This window comes from Pristiophorus japonicus, chromosome 1 (genome assembly GCF_044704955.1).
Source record: "Pristiophorus japonicus isolate sPriJap1 chromosome 1, sPriJap1.hap1, whole genome shotgun sequence".
NCBI lineage: Eukaryota > Metazoa > Chordata > Chondrichthyes > Pristiophoridae > Pristiophorus > Pristiophorus japonicus.
Window position 1 is genome coordinate 3168625 of NC_091977.1, and position 21477 is coordinate 3190101.

Below are 21477 nucleotides of genomic sequence, written 5' to 3' on the forward strand. Positions count from 1 at the left end.
GGAAATTGTTGGAGTCCATTATTAAAGAAGCAGCAGCAGGACATTTGGAAAAGCATAATTCAGTCAGGCAGAGTCAGCATGGATTTATGAGGGGGAAGTCATGTTTGACAAACTTGCTGGATTCTTTGAGGATGTAACGATAAAGGGGTAACCAGCGGATGTGGTGTATTTAGACTTCCAGAAGGCATTTGACAAGGTGCGACATAAGAGGTTACTGCACAAGGGGCTGGGGGTAATATATTAGCATTGATAGAGGATTGGCTAACTAACAGAAAACAGAGTGTTGGGATAAATGGTTCATTCTCGGGTTGGAAATCAGTAATGGTGGGGTGCCGCAGGGATCAGTGCTGGGACCCCAACTATTTACGACTTGGATGAAGGGACCGAGTGTAATGTAGCCAAGTTTTCTGACGATACAAAGATGGGAGGAAAAGCAATGCGTGAGGAGGACACAAAAAATCTGCAAAAGGACATAGACAGGCTAAGTGAGTGGGCAAAAAATTGGCAGATGGAGTTTTATGTTGGAAAGTGTGAGGTCATGCACGTTGGTAGAAAAAAATCAATCAAAGAGCAAGTTATTATTTAAATGGAGAAAGATTGCAAAGTGCTGCAGTACAGCGGGACCTGGGGGTACTTGTGCATGGAACACAAAAGGATAGTATGCAGGTACAGCAAGTGATCAGGAAGGCCAATGGAATCTTGGCTTTTATTGCAAACGGGATGGAGTATAAAAGCAGGGAAGTCTTGCTACAGTTATACAGAGTATTGTTGAGGCCACACCTGGAATACTGTGTACAGTTTTAGTTTCCATACTTATGAAAGGATACACTTGCTTTGGAGGCAGTTCAGAGAAGGTTCACTAGGTTGATTACGGAGATGAGGGGGTTGACTTATGAGGAAAGGTTGAGGAGGTTGGGCCTCTATTCATTGGAATTCAGGAGAATGAGAGGTGATCTTTTCAAAACGTATAAGATTATGAGGAGGCTTGACAAGGTAGATGCAGATTGGCCAGGAGTTGCTCTGTTTTTTTTTGGAGCAACTTGAATTTTCTGGAGTATCTTAAAAATCCCCATTTTGCACATTCAATTTGCGACAGTGTCAGTGAGTTAGCAAGGATTTTTTTTAGTTTAGTTTAGTTTTTCTCAAAAGGGGGTGTTACCAGCCACCGACGCCAATTTTAGCCATTTAGGCCACTTTGGCCAGCTAATACTTACTCTAAATCTACTTAGGCCAGCGTATGTGGCCACTTCAGAAAACCCCTGCGGAGCGTTAACAAATCAGCGCAGGTAGGTATATCGGAGGCCAGCAGAACTTAATGACTGGACTAAAGAATGTGAATAGGATTAAACAGCTATACAGGACATAGAAACATAGAAAATAGGCGCAGGAGCAGGTCATTCTGCCTTTGAGACTGCACCACCATTCAATATGATCATGGCTGATCATGCAACTTCAGTACCCCATTCCTGCTTTCTCTCCATACCCCCTGATCCCTTTAGCCGTAAGGGCCACATCTAACTCCCTTTTGAATATATCTAACAGAGAATTCCACAGGTTCAGAATTCTCTGAGTGAAGAAGTTTCTCCTCATCTCGGTCCTAAATGGCTCACCCCTTATCCTTAGACTGTGACCCCTGGTTCTGGACTTCCCCAACATCGGGAACATTCTTCCTGTATCTAACCTGTCCAGTCCCATCAGAATTTTACATGTTTCTATGAGATCCCCTCTCATCCTTCTAAACTCCAGTGAATACAGGCCCAGTCGATCCAGTCTCTCCTCATATGTCAGTCTTGCCATGAGGGTATCAGTCTGGTGAACCTTCGCTGCACTCCCTCAATAGCAAGAACATCCTTCCTCAGATTAGAAGACCAAAACTGAACACAATATTCCAGGTGAGGCCTCACCAAGGCCCTGTACGACCACCCAGCTTAGTATCATGTGCAAACTTGGAGATATTACATTCAATTCCTTCGTTTAAATCATTAATGTATATTATAAATAGCTGGGGTTCCAGTACTGAACCCTGCGGCACCCCACTTGTCACTGCCTGCCATTCTGAAAAGGACTCGTTTATTCCCACTTTTTGCTTCCTGTCTGCCAACCAGTTGTCTATCCACGTCAGTACATTACCCCCACTACCATGTGCCTTAATTTTGCACACTAATCTCTCGTGTGGGACCTTGTCAAAAGCCTTGTGAAAGTCCAAATGCACCACATCCACTGGTTCTCCCCTGTCCACTCTACTCGTTACATCCTCAAAAAACTCTAAAAGATTTGTCAATGATGATTTCCCCTTCATAATTCCATGCTGAATTGGACCGATCCTGTCACTGCTTTCCAAATGCGCTGCTATTACATCTTTAATAATTGATTTCAGCATTTTCTCCAATACTGATGTCAGGCTAACCGGTCTATAATTCCGTGTTTTCTCTCTCCCTCCTTTTTTAAAAAGTGGGGTTACATTAGCTACCCTCCAATCCATAGGAACTGAACCAAAGTCCATGGAATGTTGGAAAATGACCACCAATGCATCTACTATTTCTAGGGCCACTTCTTTAAGTACTCTGGGATGCAGACTATCAGGCCCTGAAGATTTATCGGCCTTCAGTCCCTTCAATTTCCCCAACACCATTTCCTGACTAGTAAGGATTTCCCTCAGTTCCCCCTTCTCGCCAGAACCTCGGTCCCCTAGTATTTTTGGGAGGTTATTCGGACAGAACCAAAGTATTTGTTCATCATATGACAAACTTCGCAAAGTTAATTTACTATACAACAGAAGCATTGATGGAAGCTTAAACTACAAAAATAGAAGTAAAGGATAGTTGAATTAAATTGCCCTAATCTCACAACTATTTTAAACAACTATTTCTTTGCAATAATTATACTGAGCCAAAGTTGAGCCCATATTATCTAAATAAAGTCTACTTCAATAAATAAGATATTCTCTCAGTGTTCCTCCGTCGCTTATGTTCTTCTGTCACAATAGCCCTGCCCACCCGCCCCGAGCCCTGGCCGAGTGACCAATCAATGCGATTTCTAGATAATTAAAGCTGAAAATCAAATACCCCTCGTCACAGCAACATTTGCCGGTATCAGGTCCCACACTCACAGCAACACACTGAGAGGCTGGGGATTCCAGCAGTCAGTATGATGATGATGATCAGGTCCCACACTGCAGCAACACACTGAGAGGCTGGGGATTCCAGCAGTCGGTATGATGATGATGATCAGGTCTCACACTGCAGCAACACACTGAGAGGCTGGGGATTCCAGCAGTCGGTATGATGATGATGATGATCAGGTCCCACACTGCAGCAACACACTGAGAGGCTGGGGATTCCAGCAGTCGGTATGATGATGATGATCAGGTCCCACACTGCAGCAACACACTGAGAGGCTGGGGATTCCAGCAGTCGGTGTGATGATGATGATGATCAGGTCCCACACTGCAGCAACACACTGAGAGGCTGGGGATTCCAGCAGTCAGTATGATGATGATGATCAGGTCGCACACTGCAGCAACACACTGAGAGGCTGGGGATTCCAGCAGTCGGTATGATGATGATGATCAGGTCCCACACTGCAGCAACACACTGAGAGGCTGGGGATTCCAGCAGTCGGTATGATGATGATGATGATCAGGTCCCACACTGCAGCAACACACTGAGAGGCTGGGGATTCCAGCAGTCGGTATGATGATGATGATGATCAGGTCCCACACTGCAGCAACACACTGAGAGGCTGGGGATTCCAGCAGTCGGTATGATGATGATGATGATCAGGTCTCACACTGCAGCAACACACTGAGAGGCTGGGGATTCCAGCAGTCGGTATGATGATGATGATGATCAGGTCCCACACTGCAGCAACACACTGAGAGGCTGGCAGTGTGAGCTGCGAGGAGGATGCTATTAGGCTGCAGAGTGACTTGGATAGGTTAGGTGAGTGGGCAAATGCATGGCAGATGAAGTATAATGTGGATAAATGTGAGGTTATCCACTTTGGTGGTAAAAACAGAGAGACAGACTATTATCTGAATGGTGACAGATTAGGAAAAGGGAAGGTGCAACGAGACCTGGGTGTCATGGTACATCAGTCATTGAAGGTTGGCATGCAGGTACAGCAGGCGGTTAAGAAAGCAAATGGCATGTTGGCCTTCATAGCGAGGGGATTTGAATACAGGGGCAGGGAGGTGTTGCTACAGTTGTACAGGGCCTTGGTGAGGCCACACCTGGAGTATTGTGTACAGTTTTGGTCTCCTAACTTGAGGAAGGACATTCTTGCTATTGAGGGAGTGCAGCGAAGGTTCACCAGACTGATTCCCGGGATGGCGGGACTGACCTATCAAGAAAGATTGGATCAACTGGGCTTGTATTCACTGGAGTTCAGAAGAATGAGAGGGGACCTCATAGAAACGTTTAAAATTCTGACGGGTTTAGACAGGTTAGATGCAGAAAGAATGTTCCCAATGTTGGGGAAGTCCAGAACCAGGGGTCACAGTCTGAGGATAAGGGGTAAGCCATTTAGGACCGAGATGAGGAGAAACTTCTTCACCCAGAGAGTGGTGAACCTGTGGAATTCTCTACCACAGAAAGTAGTTGAGGCCAATTCACTAAATATATTCAAAAGGGAGTTAGATGAAGTCCTTACTACTCGGGGGATCAAGGGTTATGGCGAGAAAGCAGGAAGGGGGTACTGAAGTTTCATGTTCAGCCATGAACTCATTGAATGGCGGTGCAGGCTAGAAGGGCTGAATGGCCTGCTCCTGCACCTATTTTCTATGTTTCTATGTTTCTATTCCAGCAGTCGGTATGATGATGATGATCGGGTCCCACATTGCAGCAACACACTGAGATGCTGGGGGCGAGGATCCACTGTGCATATGCAGACAGTGTTTTCAGCGCGGGACGCTGGCTTCGCCCCTGACTCAACTGGCCAAGCTGCGCGAAGACCCTGGAGAGGCCAGACAGCGGCCAAAGTGGGGAGCAATTTTGTCGGAGCATGTTTCAACGTAGAAAAACGGCACATCTCCGGTGAATGCGTCAAAAAAAGGGGTGGGCCAATTTTGAGCCCAATGTTTCTACTGATAGGGGAGACTAGAACTAGGGGGTATAATCTTAGAATATGGGGCCGCCCATTTAAAACTGAGATGAGTTGTAAATCTGTGGAATCCGCTGCTTCAGAGAGCTGTGGAAGCTGTGTCGTTGAATAAATTTAAGACAGAGATCGACAGTTTCTTAACCGATAAGGGGATAAGGGGTTATGGGGAGTGGGTGGGGAAATAGACCTGAGTTCATGATCGGATCAGCCATGATCATATTAAATGGCAGAGCAGGTTCGAAGGGTCAAATGGCGTACTCCTGCTCCTATTCCTTATGTTCTTATCTCTGACTGTACATCACATTATAAATACAACAATTCCAGAAAATTTGGATGAGGAGAAGTTACTTACATAACTGTACATCTGGGAAGGTTTTCTATAACAGAAGATTTGTTTCTAATCACTAAGTTAGACAGTCTGAGCTAAACTCAATGCTGTTTACACTCTTTCACTTTCTCTGTCCAATGGGAAAATGCCACTCCAGTGGTGGGAAATCATCCTGGCAAGTACGGTATCCCTAAAAGGACAATAAGACTCCAAACGGAAAACTCCAACCATTACAACTGGAGCCCGAATACCAGACACCAGTCTTTCTATAACCCCGAATATCCCAATCCCACTCCCCGTGACCTGTAAACCCTGGAGAGGGAGGATGGGGTACCCAGTGCTACACTGGGGGTCTATCGCCATCAGTGGGTCCCGCAGGGAACAGAGTGTCCGACACACACAGAGAACAGCGTCTGATTCAGCTCCCTGGAGCTTTGGTGAAAAGACCACTTTGTGTTTCAGGTCCTTTACCCGTTGTGTCCCTTACAACAGGAGGGGCCCGCCCCGTGTAACTTTCTTATTGTTGTGGGTGGGTGACACGGGACATCCCAGAGTCACCCTTCTGGGTCATTCACAATGCGCAATGTACCTGTGCAATAAACATCGCAACCGGTGGGGTTTGTCGGCTTCAACTGGTAAACGGAGTAACTGGTGCAGTTTTTGATCTTTATCTCCCGGGTCAGGTAGCAGTTATCTCCATCCCAGCTAAAACAAACTGTCCTTGTCACTTCTCCCTGGCCCACGGTGGGATGAGTTCCTGAAATGAGGATTATAAATATTGCAGAATGTAACCAAGGTGAACAGTGCTGGAGAGTGAATGTAAATCTGAGATTATAAAGTCTGAAAGTACCGTTTAACCAGCCTGAGCCAAGTGTGGAGCAGTGATATTCTGGGACCACAGTCTCCGGAATCTTCTTTCCGCCAGAACTGAAACAACAATCACACAGTCAGCCCCTGAACTGGTGGCAACGATCAACTGATAGAAGCTGTTCCCCTTTCCCTGTATCCACTCCCTGCCCCATTGCTCTGACTGATAATCCCGCTCTCTCTACACAACCGCTTCCTAATCTCACACTTCGCTCTCAGTTCGACATTTACTCCTGGTTTATTGACTAGTTTATCTGCCATTTCCCCTCACGTTACCTTTTAAATCTGTACCATCCTTGGACAAGATCCTGATCACACCGATAGTTTCCGATGCACTCAGTCCCACCACAATCCGTGCTCCTCCAGGGCTGGTCCAGGACTGTGTGATTTTCACACGGGTCAGTGAGTGCGGAGTCTGCGACTGAGTGACAGAAAGATGTTTAATGTTAATATAGAGCACAGTTAATGTTACACAGCGACTTGTACCCCCCGAAGCACCAATAACATCAGTCTCACTCTCCGCCCTGGTACAAAACCCCCAAATGAAAGCTGGATCCTTTTCTCCTTCTCTAAATCAGGTTTCCATCTGTCTCCCAGCTCAGCCTCCCCTCCAACTCACTGCTCACAGACAGATCTCATGGGGTATCTCAGTCCCTGGGTGAACACTGAGTGTAGAGGGTGGGGACACTGGATGTCAGTGGGAGATACCATGGGGTATCTCAGTCCCCTGGGTGAACACTGAGTGTAGAGGGTGAAGACACTCGATGGTCAGTGAGAGATACAATGGGGTTTCTCAGTCCCTGGGTGAACACTGAGTGTAGATGGTGGGGACACTGGATGGTCAGTGGGAGATACCATGGGGTAGCGAGTTGGTCTTACCGCAGGTGAAGGGTCCACAGCCAGCTAGGGAATGGAAGACCAGCAGGAAGAGCAGTGCAAGGAAGGCAGTGCAGGGGTCCCCTGCGGTCATCCCCCTGCAAAACAGATACACTGCTTTGAGTACTGTTGAGGGGGATGACTCATCAGGGGAGGGCAGCAGCAGCCAAGTTCATGGCACCGTGGCTGGCTCTGTTGCACAGGACGGCAGGAAAAAGAGTGGGAGAGCGCTAGTGATAGGGGATTCAATTGTAAGGGGAATAGATAGGCGTTTCTGCGGCCGCAACCGAGACTCTAGGATGGTATGTTGCCTCCCTGGTGCAAGAGTCAAGGATATTTTGCAGTGGGTGCAGGACATTCTGAAAAGGGAGGGTGAACAGCCAGTTGTCATGGTGCACATTGGTACTAACGACATAGGTAAAAAAAGGGATGAGATCCTACGAGACAAATTTAAGGAGCTAGGAGCTAAATTAAAAAGTAGGACCTCAAAAGTAGTAATCTCGGGATTGCTACCAGTGCCACGTGCTAGTCAGAGTAGGAATCGCAGAATAGCGCAGATGAATACGTGGCTTGAGCAGTGGTGCAGCAGCGAGGGATTCAAATTCCTGGGGCATTGGAACCGGTTCTGCGGGAGGTGGGACAAGTATAAACCGGATGGTCTGCACCTGGGCAGGACCGGAACCAATGTCCCAGGGGGAGTGTTTGCTAGTGCTGTTGGGAAGGAGTTAAACTAATATGGCAGGGGGATGGGAACCAATGCAGGGAGACAGAGGGAAACAAAATGGAGACAGAAGCAAAAGACAGAAAGGAGATGAGTAAAAGTGGAGGGCAGAGAAACCCAAGGCAAAAAACAAAAAGAGCCAATGTACAGCAAAATTGTAAAGGGTCAAAGTGTAATAAAAAGGCAAGCCTGAAAGCTCGGTGCCTCAATGCAAGGAGTATTCTGAGCTAGTTAGAGTGGGTGAGAGCTCAGATGAACAGGACCCCAAGAAAGAATGCAAAAGGCAGGAGGCAACAGAGCAGACTAGCACTGGGGTAAGTGTAAACCACAAGGTGATAAGAAGGGACAATATGTATGAATATATAGGGCTGCAGGAGGGGTCAAAACTAAAAATCATGGTTTAAAAACTAGGATTAAAACACTTTACCTAAACGCACGCAGCATTCGAAATAAAGTAAATGAGTTGACGGCACAAATCATTACAAATGGGTATGATTTGGTGGCCATTACAGAAATGTGGTTGCAGGGTGGCCAAGACTGGGAATTAAACATACACGGGTATCTGACAATTCGGAAGGATAGACAAGAAGGGAAAGGAGGTGGGGTAGCTCTGTTAATAAAGGATGATATCAGAGCAGTTGTGAGAGATGATATTGGCTCCAATGAACAAAATGTTGAATCATTGTGGGTGGAGATTAGAGATAGTAAGGGGAAAAAGTCACTGGTGAGCATAGTTTATAGGCCCCCAAATAATAACTTCACGGTGGGGCGGACAATAATCAAGGGAATAATAGAGGCATGTGAAAAAGGAACGGCAGTAAACATGGGGGATTTTAACCTACATATCGATTGGTCAAGTCAAATCGCACGGGGTAGCCTGGAGGAGGAATTCATAGAATGCATACGGGATTGTTTCTTAGAACAGTATGTTACAGAACCTACAAGGGAGCAAGCTATCTTAGATCTGGTCCTGTGTAATGAGACGGGAATAATAAATGATCCCCTAGTAAAAGATCCTCTCGGAATGAGTGATCACAGTATGGTTGAATTTGTAATACAGATTGAGGGTGAGGAAGTAGTGTCTCAAACGAGCATACTATGCTTAAACAAAGGGGACTACAGTGGGATGAGGGCAGAGTTAGTTAAAGTAGACTGGGAACATAGACTAAACGGTGGCACAATTGAGGAACAGTGGAGGACTTTAAGGAGCTCTTTCATAGGGCTCAACAAAAATATATTCCAGTGAAAAAGAAGGGCGGTAAGAGAAGGGATAACCAGCTGTGGATAACCAAGGAAATAAAGGAGAGTATCAAATTAAAAACCAATTCATATAAGGTGGCCAAGGTTAGTGGGAAACGAGCAGATTGGGAAAATTTTAAACGACAGCAAAGAATGACTAAGAAAGCAATAAAGAAAGGAAAGATAGATTACGAAAGTAAACTTGCGCAAAACATAAAAACAGATAGTAAAAGCTTTTACCGATATATAAAGCGGAAGAGAGTGACTAAAGTAAATGTTGGTCCCTTAGAAGATGAGAAGGGGGATTTAATAATGGGAAATGTGGAAATGGCTGAGACCTGAAACAACTATTTTGCTTCGGTCTTCACAGTGGAAGACACAAAAACCATGCCAAAAATTGCTGGTCACGGGAATGTGGGAAGGGAGGACCTTGAGACAATCACTATCACTAGGGAGGTAGTGCTGGACAGGCCAATGGGACTCAAGGTAGACAAGTCCCCTGGTCCTGATGAAATGCATCCCAGGGTATTAAAAGAGATGGTGGAAGTTATAGCAGATGTATTCGTTATAATCGACCAAAATCTCTGGACTCTGGGGAGGTACCAGCGGAATGGAAAGCAGCTAATATAACGCCTCTGTTTAAAAAAGGGGGCAGACAAAAGGCAGGTAACTATAGGCCGGTTAGTTTAACATCTGTAGTGGGGAAAATGCTTGAAGCTATCATTAAGGAAGAAATAGCGGGACATCTAGATAGGAATAGTGCAATCAAGCAAACGCAACATGGATTCATGAAGGGGAAATCGTGTTTAACTAATTTACTGGAATTCTTTGAGGATATAACGAGCATGGTGGATAGAGGTGTACCGATGGATGTGGTGTATTTAGATTTCCAAAAGGCATTCGATAAGGTGCCACACAAAAGGTTACTGCAGAAGATAAAGGTACGTGGAGTCAGAGGAAATGTATTAGCATGGATCGAGAATTGGCTGGCGAACAGAAAGCAGAGAGTCGGGATAAATGGCTCCCTTTCGGGTTGGAAATCGGTGGTTAGTGGTGTGCCACAGGGATCGGTGCTGGGACCACAACTGTATACAATATGCATAGATGACCTGGAAGAGGGGACAGAGTGTAGTGCAACAAAATTTTCATATAACACAAAGAGTTGTGGGAAAGCGGGTAGTGTAGAGGACACAGAGAGGCTGCAAAGAGATTTAAATAGGTTAAGCGAATGGGCTAAGGTTTGGCAGATGGAATAGAATGTCGGAAAATGTGAATTTATCCACCTTGGGAAAAAAAAACAGTAAAAGGGAATATTATTTGAATGGGGAGAAATTACAACATGCTGCGGTGCAGAGGGACCTGGGAGTCCTTGTGCATGAAACTCTTTTTGGGAGTAAACAAAAAACATTAAACCGCGCCCCCCCGATCTGGGGGAAAACACCAACCATTTACAAGGCCCTTTTTTTTATTTTTTGGGGGGTTTTTTTGGGCACAGAATTGAATTTTTTCCAAGTGCCCCCTATAAAAGGGGAGGGGGGACACTAAAAGCACCGGCAATTAAAACAAATTAACTTAAAAACATAAAATCAAATTAAAATTTGGTTGCCGGGCGTGATGATGCACTCCAGTCCCTCCGGTGCCCACCTCTCGTGAATCCCAAAAAGTTAGTTTGCAGGTGAAGCAGGTAATCAGGAAGGCGAATGGAATGTTGGCCTTCATTGCGAGAGGGATGGAGTACAAAAGCAGGGAGGTCCTGCTGCAACTGTATAGGGTATTGGTGAGGCCACACCTGGAGTACTGCGTGCAGTTTTGGTCACCTTACTTAAGGAAGGATGTACTGGCTTTGGAGGGGGTACAGAGACGATTCACTAGGCTGATTCCGGAGATGAGGGGGTTACCTTATGATGATAGATTGAGTAGACTGGGTCTTTACTCGTTGGAGTTCAGAAGGATGAGGGGTGATCTTGTCGAAACATTTAAAATAATGAAAGGGATAGACAAGATAGAGACAGAGAGGTTGTTTCCACTGGTCGGGGAGACTAGAACTAGGGGGCACAGCCTCAAAATACGGGGGAGCCAATTTAAAACCGAGTTGAGAAGGAATTTCTTCTCCCTGAGGGTTGTGAATCTGTGGAATTCTCTGCCCAAGGAAGCAGTTGAGGCTGGCTCATTGAATGTATTCAAGTCACAGAAAGATAGATTTTTAACCAATAAAGGAATTAAGGGTTATGGGGAGCGGGCGGGTAAGTGGAGCTGAGTCCACGGTCAGTTCAGCCATGATCTTTTTGAATGGCGGAGCAGGCTCGAGGGGCTAGATGGCCTACTCCTGTTCCTAATTCTTATGTTCTTATGTTCTTATGTATCTCAGTCCCCAGGTGAACACAGTGTAGATGGTGGGGGCACTCGATGGTCAGTGGGAGATACCATGGGGTATCTCAGTCCCTGGGTGAACATTGAGTGTAGATGGTGGGACACTGGATGGTCAGTGTCTCAGTCCTGGGGTGAAATTAGATTAGTATTAATTTGCTGTTCCTGGTTCTTCATTGATAAAACTAGATAATTTTATATATATGTCAATCATGTATATATTAATACTGAATATATTAATCAATTGGAGGCTGATTATCAAAAGTATTTTCACAATATATTATACAAATTGCCTGATAAATATTCTGATAGAATTGCTGAGCATATGAATATCACAGAATCATAGAATAGTACAGCACAGGAGACCATTCGGCCCATCGAGTCTGTGCTTGCTCTTTTAAACAGAAATCCAGTTAGTCCCGATCCCCTGTTCTTTCCCCACATCACTGCAGTTTTTTTTCCTTCCATTATTCATCCAATTGCCATTTGAAGGTTACTAGTGAATCTGTTTCCACCATCCTATTGGGCAGTGTATTCCAACTTTTCTTTTATTCGTTCCTGGGATCTGGGCGTCACTGCCCAGGCCAGCATTTATTGCCCATCCCTAATTGCCCCTTGAGAAGGTGGTGGTGAGCCGCCTTCCTGAACTGCTGCAGTCCGTGTGGTGAAGGTGCTCCCACAGTGCTGTTAGGGAGGGAGTTCCAGGATTTTGACCCAGCGACGATGAAGGAACGGCGATATATTTCCAAGTCAGGATGGTGTGTGACAGGGAGGGGAACTTGGAGGTGATGGTGTTCCCATGCACCTGCTGCCCTTATCCTTCTAGGTGGTAGAGGTTGTGGGTTTGGGAGGTGCTGCCGAAGAAGCCTTGGTGAGTTGCTTCAGTGCATCGTATAAATAATACACACTGCAGCCACGGTGCGTCGGTGGTGGAGGGAGTGAATGTTTAAATCCTTCTATCTGAATCCTTCATGATTGTAAGCACCTCTCTCAAATATCCTCTTCGCTTTCTCTACTCTGAGAAGAACTACCCCACTTTCTCCAGTCTATCAACGTAACGGCAATCCCACATCTCTGTACCCATTCTAGTAAATCTCTTCTGCACCCTCTCCAAAGCCTTCACCTGCTTCCTAAAGTCTGCTGCCCAGAATTGGACACAATTCTGCTGCTGGGCCCCAGCTCGTGAATTTAAATCAAATGTTTAAGATAAATTTAAGAACTAAATGTAAAGATGACAAATTAATGACAATGGGAAATATAAACAAACATACGGATATAAATGAGAATTTAAACGTACAAATACTTAAGTATCTGTATTACATTTAAACACCAAATACATCTGGCTAAATATTAGAAAGAATTGTGTAAATATAACGATAATTTTTACAGTAAATATCCGTTTCTGTCTAAATAAAGATCAGAGATCACAAATACCTAATAAACAATACAAATCAGTATTGTAAATGTTAAAAATCCATCACAAATGCATAATAAATTATATGAATCGATAATTTAAATATTAAATGTCTATTACAAATGCATAATAATATGAATCAATAATCAAATATAAATATCTATTACAGATACATAATAAATATATCAATCATGGGGGAATCTGGAACTAGGGGGCATAGTTTCACAATAAAGGGTCGCCCATTTAGGACGGAAATGAGGAGGAATTTCTTCTGTGGAATTCTCTGCCACAGAGAGCTGTGGAGGCTGGGTCATTGAATATATTTAAGGTGGAGATAGACAGATTTTTCAATAATAAGGGAGTCAAGACTTATGGGGAGCGGGCAGGGAAGAGGAGCTGAGGCCAAGATCAGATCGGCCATGATCTTACTGAATGGGGGAGGAGGCTCGAGGGGCCAAATGGCCAACTCCTGCTCCTGTTTCTTATGTTCTTATGCTCTATTACAATGCATAATAAATAATATGAATTGATAATGCAAATATTAATGATATATTACAATGCATAATAAATAAAATAAATCAGCAATGCAAACATTAAATATGATAACAAATGCATAATAATTAATATTAATCAAAGATGCATATGTGGAACATCTATCACAAATGCATTATAAATAATATGAAACAATAATGAAAATATTCAAGAATCATTACAAATTCATAATAAATAATATAAATCCATAATGCAAATAATGAGGATCTATTATAAAGGAATAATACATTATATCAGTCAGTGATGCAAAAATTAATGATATAATTTATTATGCATTTGTAATTTATGAATCAACAATGCAATATTTCAGTTTTATGAATAATATCAATCAGAATTGCAACTAATAAATATATATGACAAATGCATAATAATTAATATTAATCAAAGATACAAATGTGAAATATCTATCACAAATTTATAATAATAAATATGAATCAATAATGCAAATATTCAAGATCTATTACAAAGGAATAAGTTATATCAATCAGTAATGGAAAAATTAAAGATATATTACAAATGCATAATAAATAATATCAATCACAGATGCAAATGTGAAATAGCTATCACAAATACATTATAAAGAATATAAATCCATAATAAAAATATTAAATACTATACCAAATGCATAATAATTAATATTAATCACAGGTGCAAATGTGAAATAGCTATCACAAATACATTATAAATAACATGAATCAACAATGAAAATATTCAAGAATCATTACAAATGCATAATATGAATTAGTAATGAACACAATAAAGATACAGGGTATATATCAAATGCGTAATACATTGTATCAATCTGAAATGCAAAAATTAAAGAGTTTCAAAGGCATAATAATTAATATTAATCAGTAATGCAAATCTTAATCACTATTACAAATGCACAATCATTAATATAAATCAACAATGCAAGTGTAAAATATCTATCACATAATAAATAAATAATATAAATGAATAATACAAATATTTAAGATATATTAAAAATGCATATTGTATAATATGAACAATAATGCAAGTATTAAAGTCTCTTACAAATGTATAATAAATATCAATCAGTAATGCCAATATTAAAAATCTATTACAAATGAATAATAAATATCAACAACAACAACTTGTATTTATATAGCGCCTTTAATGGAGTAAAATGTCCCAAGATGCTTCACAAGTGTGTTATAAGACAACAATTTGACACCGAGTCAAATAACCAGATGACCAAAAGCTTGGTCAGAGAGGTAGGTTTTAAGGAGCTTTTTAAAGAAGGAGAGGGAGGCACAGAGACGGAGAGGGGATTTTAGAGGTTGGGGCCCATCAACTGAAGGCAAGGCCACCAATGGTGGAGCGATTATAATCAGGGATCCACAAGAGGGCAGAATTAGGGGAGCGCAGACATCTCGGGTGTTGTGAGGCTGGAGGAGATTACAGAGATCAGGAGGGGCGAGGGCCATGGAGGGATTTTAAAATAAGGATGAGAATTTTGAAATTGAGCCGTTCCTTAACTGGGAGTCAATGTAGGTCAGCGAGCACAGGGGGTGATGGGTGAACGAGACTTGGTGCGAGTTAGGACTCGGGCAGCCGAGCTTTGGATGATCTCAAGTTTACGTGGGGTAGAATGTGGGAGGACAGCCAGGAGTGCTTTGGAGTAGTCAGGTCTAGATGTAACAAAGGCCTGGATGAGGGTTTCAGCAGCAGATGAGCTGAGGCAGGCGATATTACAAAGGTGGAAATAGGGGGTTTTAGTTACGCTGCGAATATGTGGTCAAAAGCTCATTTCAGGGTCAAAAATAACACCAAGGTTGTGGACTGTGTTGTTCAGCCTCAGACAGATGTTAGGGAGAGAGGTGGAGTCAGTGACGAGGGAACGCAGTTTGTGGCGGGGCTAAAGACAATGGCTTCGGTCTTCCCAATATATAATTGGAGAAAATTTCTGCTCATCCAGTACTGGATGTCGGACAAGCAGTCTGACAATCAATTATGCAGCTATTAAATATCTATCACAAATGCATAATAAATAATATCAATCAATAATTCAAAAATTAGATATATTACAAATACATAATAAATATGAATCGATATTACAAATATTAAAGATATATTATAAATACATAATGAACTGAAAATTGCGGCCTCTCCAGGTGAGTACGACGTGCACACACAAAGAGACTTCGCCAACGCTGGTTCTCAGCTTGCAACGCATCCCCGGGAGAAGGACATCCGCGGAGCAGAGATGGGAGCTATTTGCCCAACTCTTGCCCAGCGAATGTCCTTCAAACTCTTACACCTGGTAAAAGCAGACGTACAGCTTACTTTTACCAGCGTAAGAGTTTTAAGACAGAGAAAATAATATATGTCATTCCTTGTAAGGGCATAAGGCAGTCAAGGGTTACGGGGAGCAGGCAGGGAAGCCAAGATCAGATCAGCCATGACCTTATTGAATGGCGGAGCAGACTCGAGGAGCCAGACGGCCTACTCCTGCTCCTATTTCTTCTGTTCTTATTTTTATATTTAAAAACCTGTCTATGAAGGGAAGTTTATTTTGAACACTATTAAAACATTTTTTTTAATTCACAAAACTAAAGTTTTCTCTCAAACATTTAATTTAATGCAATTTATATTAACTTAAAAAATGAAGTGTTTTCTTTATTTATGTCGGAGTTTCATTTGATTTTTATGATATTCTCACTGACAGTAACTGAGCTCGGAGCTCCCATTACTATGCACGAGAATACGACATTGCGGTTGGTGGTCCAGGCCCGCGTGATCCCAGGATACACATACGATCCTGAAAGGCATGTTCCCGTACGCTGGACTGAGCACAAGTCTATGTTCCTCCGGGACCACCAGGTATTTTCATAAAAAGAATTTCAGTCGGAGGCGTCCGCCCGTGAGAAGCCTCCATCCGCAATTTTCCCCCAATAGATAAGATCAATAATGCAAATATTAAAGCCCATTACAAATCCATAATAAATACTATCAATCTGTAATGGCAATATTAATGATATATTAAAATGCTGAATGTTTACATCTGTTCAGTAATTAAGAGTATGTGTAATATTGTGTATGTACGGCACAGAAAGAGGCCATTTTGCCGAACTGGTCCTAACGCTGTTTATGTTCCCCACGAGCCTCCTCCCACCCATCTACATCGAACCCTATCAACATCTCCTTCTATTCCTTTCCCTCTGTGTGCTCATCGAACTCAGCCGTGAATAATCTCTGCCTCTCGCCTCAGCCTCTCTGTGTGGTGACGAGCTCCACATTCTCACCACTCTCTGGGTAAAGAAGTTTTCCCAAATAGCCCACTGGATTTATTAGTGACGATCTTATATTGATGGCTCCCGAGATCTCGTCTCGCCCATAAGTGGAAACATCTCCGATACATTTATCGCCATCATTTTAAAGACCTGTATCAGGTTCCCCCCTTCAGCCTTCTCCTTTCCAGAGAAAAGAGCCCCCACCAGTTCAGTCTTTCCTGGGAGTTATAACATCGCAGTTCTGGTATCATCTTGTCAATCCTTTATCGCACCCGCTCCAGTGCCTCTACATCCTTTTTGTGTAATATGGAGACCAAAACTGCACACAGAAATGATGGAATACCTATCACACATCCATAGGTTTTAAATCTGATCAATAATTAAAAGTATAAATAATAGGAATGTAAGAATTTCAATGCGACCATGTTTGAATCTCCCAACTCAGATTTCCATCCCTGCCACAGCCCTAAAACTGCCCTGATGGAAATCACAAACCAGAAGAGCCTTGGGAGGTTTCTCTACATAAAGACATTAAATAAACACGGTGCAGTTTGTTTATAATGACAATGACTTACTCAGGTAACCCAGAATCAGCAACAGAGTCCTCATCGTACTGGGGGATATTCTGGAAGTGAACACAGGGAATTATTATTGGAGAGAGTTGAGGGGATAGTGGGGTCCGAGGGAACTTTAAATAGGGAGTTGGACAGGAATCAGTGAGTATATCAATTTATAATCAGAGCTCCACCTCACTCCCTCACTGGGACCCTACAGACAGAGGTGAGCTCTATCTCTCTCCCTCACTGGGACTCTACAGACAGAGGTGAGCTCGGACCCTACAGACAGAGGTGAGCTCGGACCCTACAGACTGAGGTGAGCTCTATCTCTCTCCCTCACTGGGACCCTACAGACAGAGGTGAGCTCTCCCTCTCTCCCTCACTGGGACCCTACAGACAGAGGTGAGCTCTATCTCTCTCCCTCACTGGGACCCTACAGACAGAGGTGAGCTCTCCCTCTCTCCCTTACTGGGACCCTACAGACAGAGGTGAGCTCTATCTCTCTCCCTCACTGGGACCCTACAGACAGAGGTGAGCTCTATCTCTCTCCCTCACTGGGACTCTACAGACAGAGGTGAGCTCGGACCCTACAGACAGAGGTGAGCTCTATCTCTCTCCCTCACTGGGACCCTACAGACAGAGGTGAGCTCTCCCTTTCTCCCTCACTGGGACCCTACAGACAGAGGTGAGCTCTCCCTCTCTCCCTCACTGGGACCCTACTGACAGAGGTGAGCTCTATCTCTCTCCCTCACTGGGACCCGACAGACAGAGGTGAGCTCTCCCTCTCTCCCTCACTGGGACCCTACAGACAGAGGTGAGCTCTATCTCTCTCCCTCACTGGGACCCTACAGACAGAGGTGAGCTCTATCTCTCTCCCTCACTGGACTCTACAGAGAGAGGTGAGCTCTATCTCTCTCCCTCACTGGGACCCTACAGACAGAGGTGAGCTCTCCCTCTCTCCCTCACTGGGACCCTACAGTCAGAGGTGAGCTCTATCTCTCTCCCTCACTGGGACCCTACAGACTGAGGTGAGCTCTCCCTCTCTCCCTCACTGGGACCCTACAGACAGAGGTGAGCTCCCTCTCTCCCTCACTGGGACCCTACAGACAGAGGTGAGCTCCATCTCTCTCTCACTGGGACCCTACAGACAGAGGTGAGCCCTCTCTCTCTCCCTCACTGGGACCCTACAGACAGAGGTGAGCTCTCCCTCTCTCCCTCACTGGGACCCTACAGACAGAGGTGAGCTCTCCCTCTCTCTCTCACTGGGACCCTACAGACAGAGGTGAGCCCTCTCTCTCTCCCTCACTGGGACCCTACAGACAGAGGTGAGCCCTCCCTCTCTCCCTCACTGGGACCCCTACAGACAGAGGTGAGCTCTCCCTCTCTCCCTCACTGGGACCCTACAGTCAGAGGTGAGCTCTATCTCTCTCCCTCACTGGACTCTACAGACAGAGGTGAGCTCTATCTCTCTCCCTCACTGGGACCCTACAGACAGAGGTGAGCTCTCCCTCTCTCCCTCACTGGGACCCTACAGTCAGAGGTGAGCTCTATCTCTCTCCCTCACTGGGACCCCTACAGACAGAGGTGAGCTCTCCCTCTCTCCCTCACTGGGACCCTACAGACAGAGGTGAGCTCTATCTCTCTCCCTCACTGGGACCCTACAGACAGAGGTGAGCTCTATCTCTCTCCCTCACTGGACTCTACAGACAGAGGTGAGCTCTATCTCTCTCCCTCACTGGGACCCTACAGACAGAGGTGAGCTCTCCCTCTCTCCCTCACTGGGACCCTACAGTCAGAGGTGAGCTCTATCTCTCTCCCTCACTGGGACCCTACAGACTGAGGTGAGCTCTCCCTCTCTCCCTCACTGGGACCCTACAGACAGAGGTGAGCTCCCTCTCTCCCTCACTGGGACCCTACAGACAGAGGTGAGCTCCATCTCTCCCTCACTGGGACCCTACAGACAGAGGTGAGCCCTCTCTCTCTCCCTCACTGGGACCCTACAGACAGAGGTGAGCTCTCCCTCTCTCCCTCACTGGGACCCTACAGACAGAGGTGAGCTCTCCCTCTCTCCCTCACTGGGACCCTACAGACAGAGGTGAGCCCTCTCTCTCTCCCTCACTGGGACCCTACAGACAGAGGTGAGCCCTCCCTCTCTCCCTCACTGGGACCCCTACAGACAGAGGTGAGCTCTCCCTCTCTCCCTCACTGGGACCCTACAGTCAGAGGTGAGCTCTATCTCTCTCCCTCACTGGACTCTACAGACAGAGGTGAGCTCTCCCTCTCTCCCTCACTGGGACCCTACAGACAGAGGTGAGCTCTTCCTCTCTCCCTCACTGGGACCCTACAGACAGAGGTGAGCTCTCCCTCTCTCCCTCACTGGGACCCTACAGACAGAGGTGAGCCCTCTCTCTCTCCCTCACTGGGACCCTACAGACAGAGGTGAGCCCTCCCTCTCTCCCTCACTGGGACACCTACAGACAGAGGTGAGCTCTCCCTTTCTCCCTCACTGGGACCCTACAGACAGAGGTGAGCTCTCCCTCTCTCCCTCACTGGGACCCTACAGACAGAGGTGAGCTCTATCTCTCTCCCTCACTGGGACCCTACAGACAGAGGTGAGCTCTCCCTCTCTCCCTCACTGGGACCCTACAGACAGAGGTGAGCTCTATCTCTCTCCCTCACTGGGACCCTACAGACAGAGGTGAGCTCTATCTCTCTCCCTCACTGGACTCTACAGACAGAGGTGAGCTCTATCTCTCTCCCTCACTGGGACCCTACAGACAGAGGTGAGCTCTCCCTCTCTCCCTCACTGGGACCCTACAGTCAGAGGTGAGCTCTATCTCTCTCCCTCACTGGGACCCTACAGACTGAGGTGAGCTCTCCCTCTCTCCCTCACTGGGACCCTACAGACAGAGGTGAGCTCCCTCTCTCCCTCACTGGGACCCTACAGACAGAGGTGAGCTCCATCTCTCCCTCACTGGGACCCTACAGACAGAGGTGAGCCCTCTCTCTCTCCCTCACTGGGACCCTACAGACAGAGGTGAGCTCTCCCTCTCTCCCTCACTGGGACCCTACAGACAGAGGTGAGCTCTCCCTCTCTCCCTCACTGGGACCCTACAGACAGAGGTGAGCCCTCTCTCTCTCCCTCACTGGGACCCTACAGACAGAGGTGAGCCCTCCCTCTCTCCCTCACTGGGACCCCTACAGACAGAGGTGAGCTCTCCCTCTCTCCCTCACTGGGACCCTACAGTCAGAGGTGAGCTCTATCTCTCTCCCTCACTGGGACCCTACAGACTGAGGTGAGCTCTCCCTCTCTCCCTCACTGGGACCCTACAGTCAGAGGTGAGCTCTATCTCTCTCCCTCACTGGGACCCTACAGACTGAGGTGAGCTCTCCCTCTCTCCCTCACTGGGACCCTACAGACAGAGGTGAGCTCCCTCTCTCCCTCACTGGGACCCTACAGACAGAGGTGAGCTCTATCTCTCCCTCACTGGGACCCTACAGACAGAGGTGAGCTCTATCTCTCCCTCACTGGGACCCTACAGACAGAGGTGAGCCCTCTCTCTCTCCCTCACTGGGACCCTACAGACAGAGGTGAGCCCTCCCTCTCTCCCTCACTGGGACCCTACAGACAGAGGTGAGCTCCACCTCTCTCCCTCACCGGGACACCGACAGACTTTCGATATAAACTCCATATTCCGCCCCACCACAACCCTCAAACTGCCCGAATACATTGCCCGCCATGGCTCAGTGACTAGCACTCTTGCCTCTGAGTCGGAAGGTGGTGGGATCAAGTCCCACTCCAGAGACTCGAGAAACAAATCCAGGCTGGCACTCCCAGTGCAAAGGGGAGCTCTCCCTCTGCCCCTCACTGCGACCCTACAGACAGAGGTGAGCTCTATCTCTCTCCCTCACTGGGACCCGACAGACAGAGATGAGCTCTATCTCTCCCTCACTGGGACCTGACAGACAGAGGTGAGCTCTCCCTCTCTCCCTCACTGGGACCCTACAGACAGAGGTGAGCTCTATCTCTCTCCCTCACTGGGACCCGACAGACAAAGGGGAGCTCTCCCTCTCTCCCTCACTGGGACCCTACAGACAGAGGTGAGCTCTATCTCTCTCCCTCACTGGGACCCGACAGACAAACGGGAGCTCTCCCTCTCTCCCTCACTGGGACCCTACTGACAGAGGTGAGCTCTATCTCT

The 21477-nt window shown here is 45.9% G+C and overlaps 1 protein-coding gene across 1 annotated transcript in view; it reads right to left on the bottom strand.

Moving 5' to 3' along the window:
* Positions 1–17327, bottom strand: part of LOC139261631 (uncharacterized) — a 37938-nt gene extending 20611 nt beyond the window's left edge. The window contains exons 1-4 of the mRNA XM_070877076.1: positions 17294–17327; positions 6572–6716; positions 6279–6355; positions 6018–6185 (exon numbers count right to left, since the gene is read on the bottom strand). Of these exons, the coding sequence (XP_070733177.1) occupies positions 6018–6185; positions 6279–6355; positions 6572–6716; positions 17294–17327 (424 nt within the window). The remainder of the gene's footprint in view (positions 1–6017; positions 6186–6278; positions 6356–6571; positions 6717–17293) is intronic.
* Between the last annotated feature and the right edge of the window lie 4150 nt (positions 17328–21477).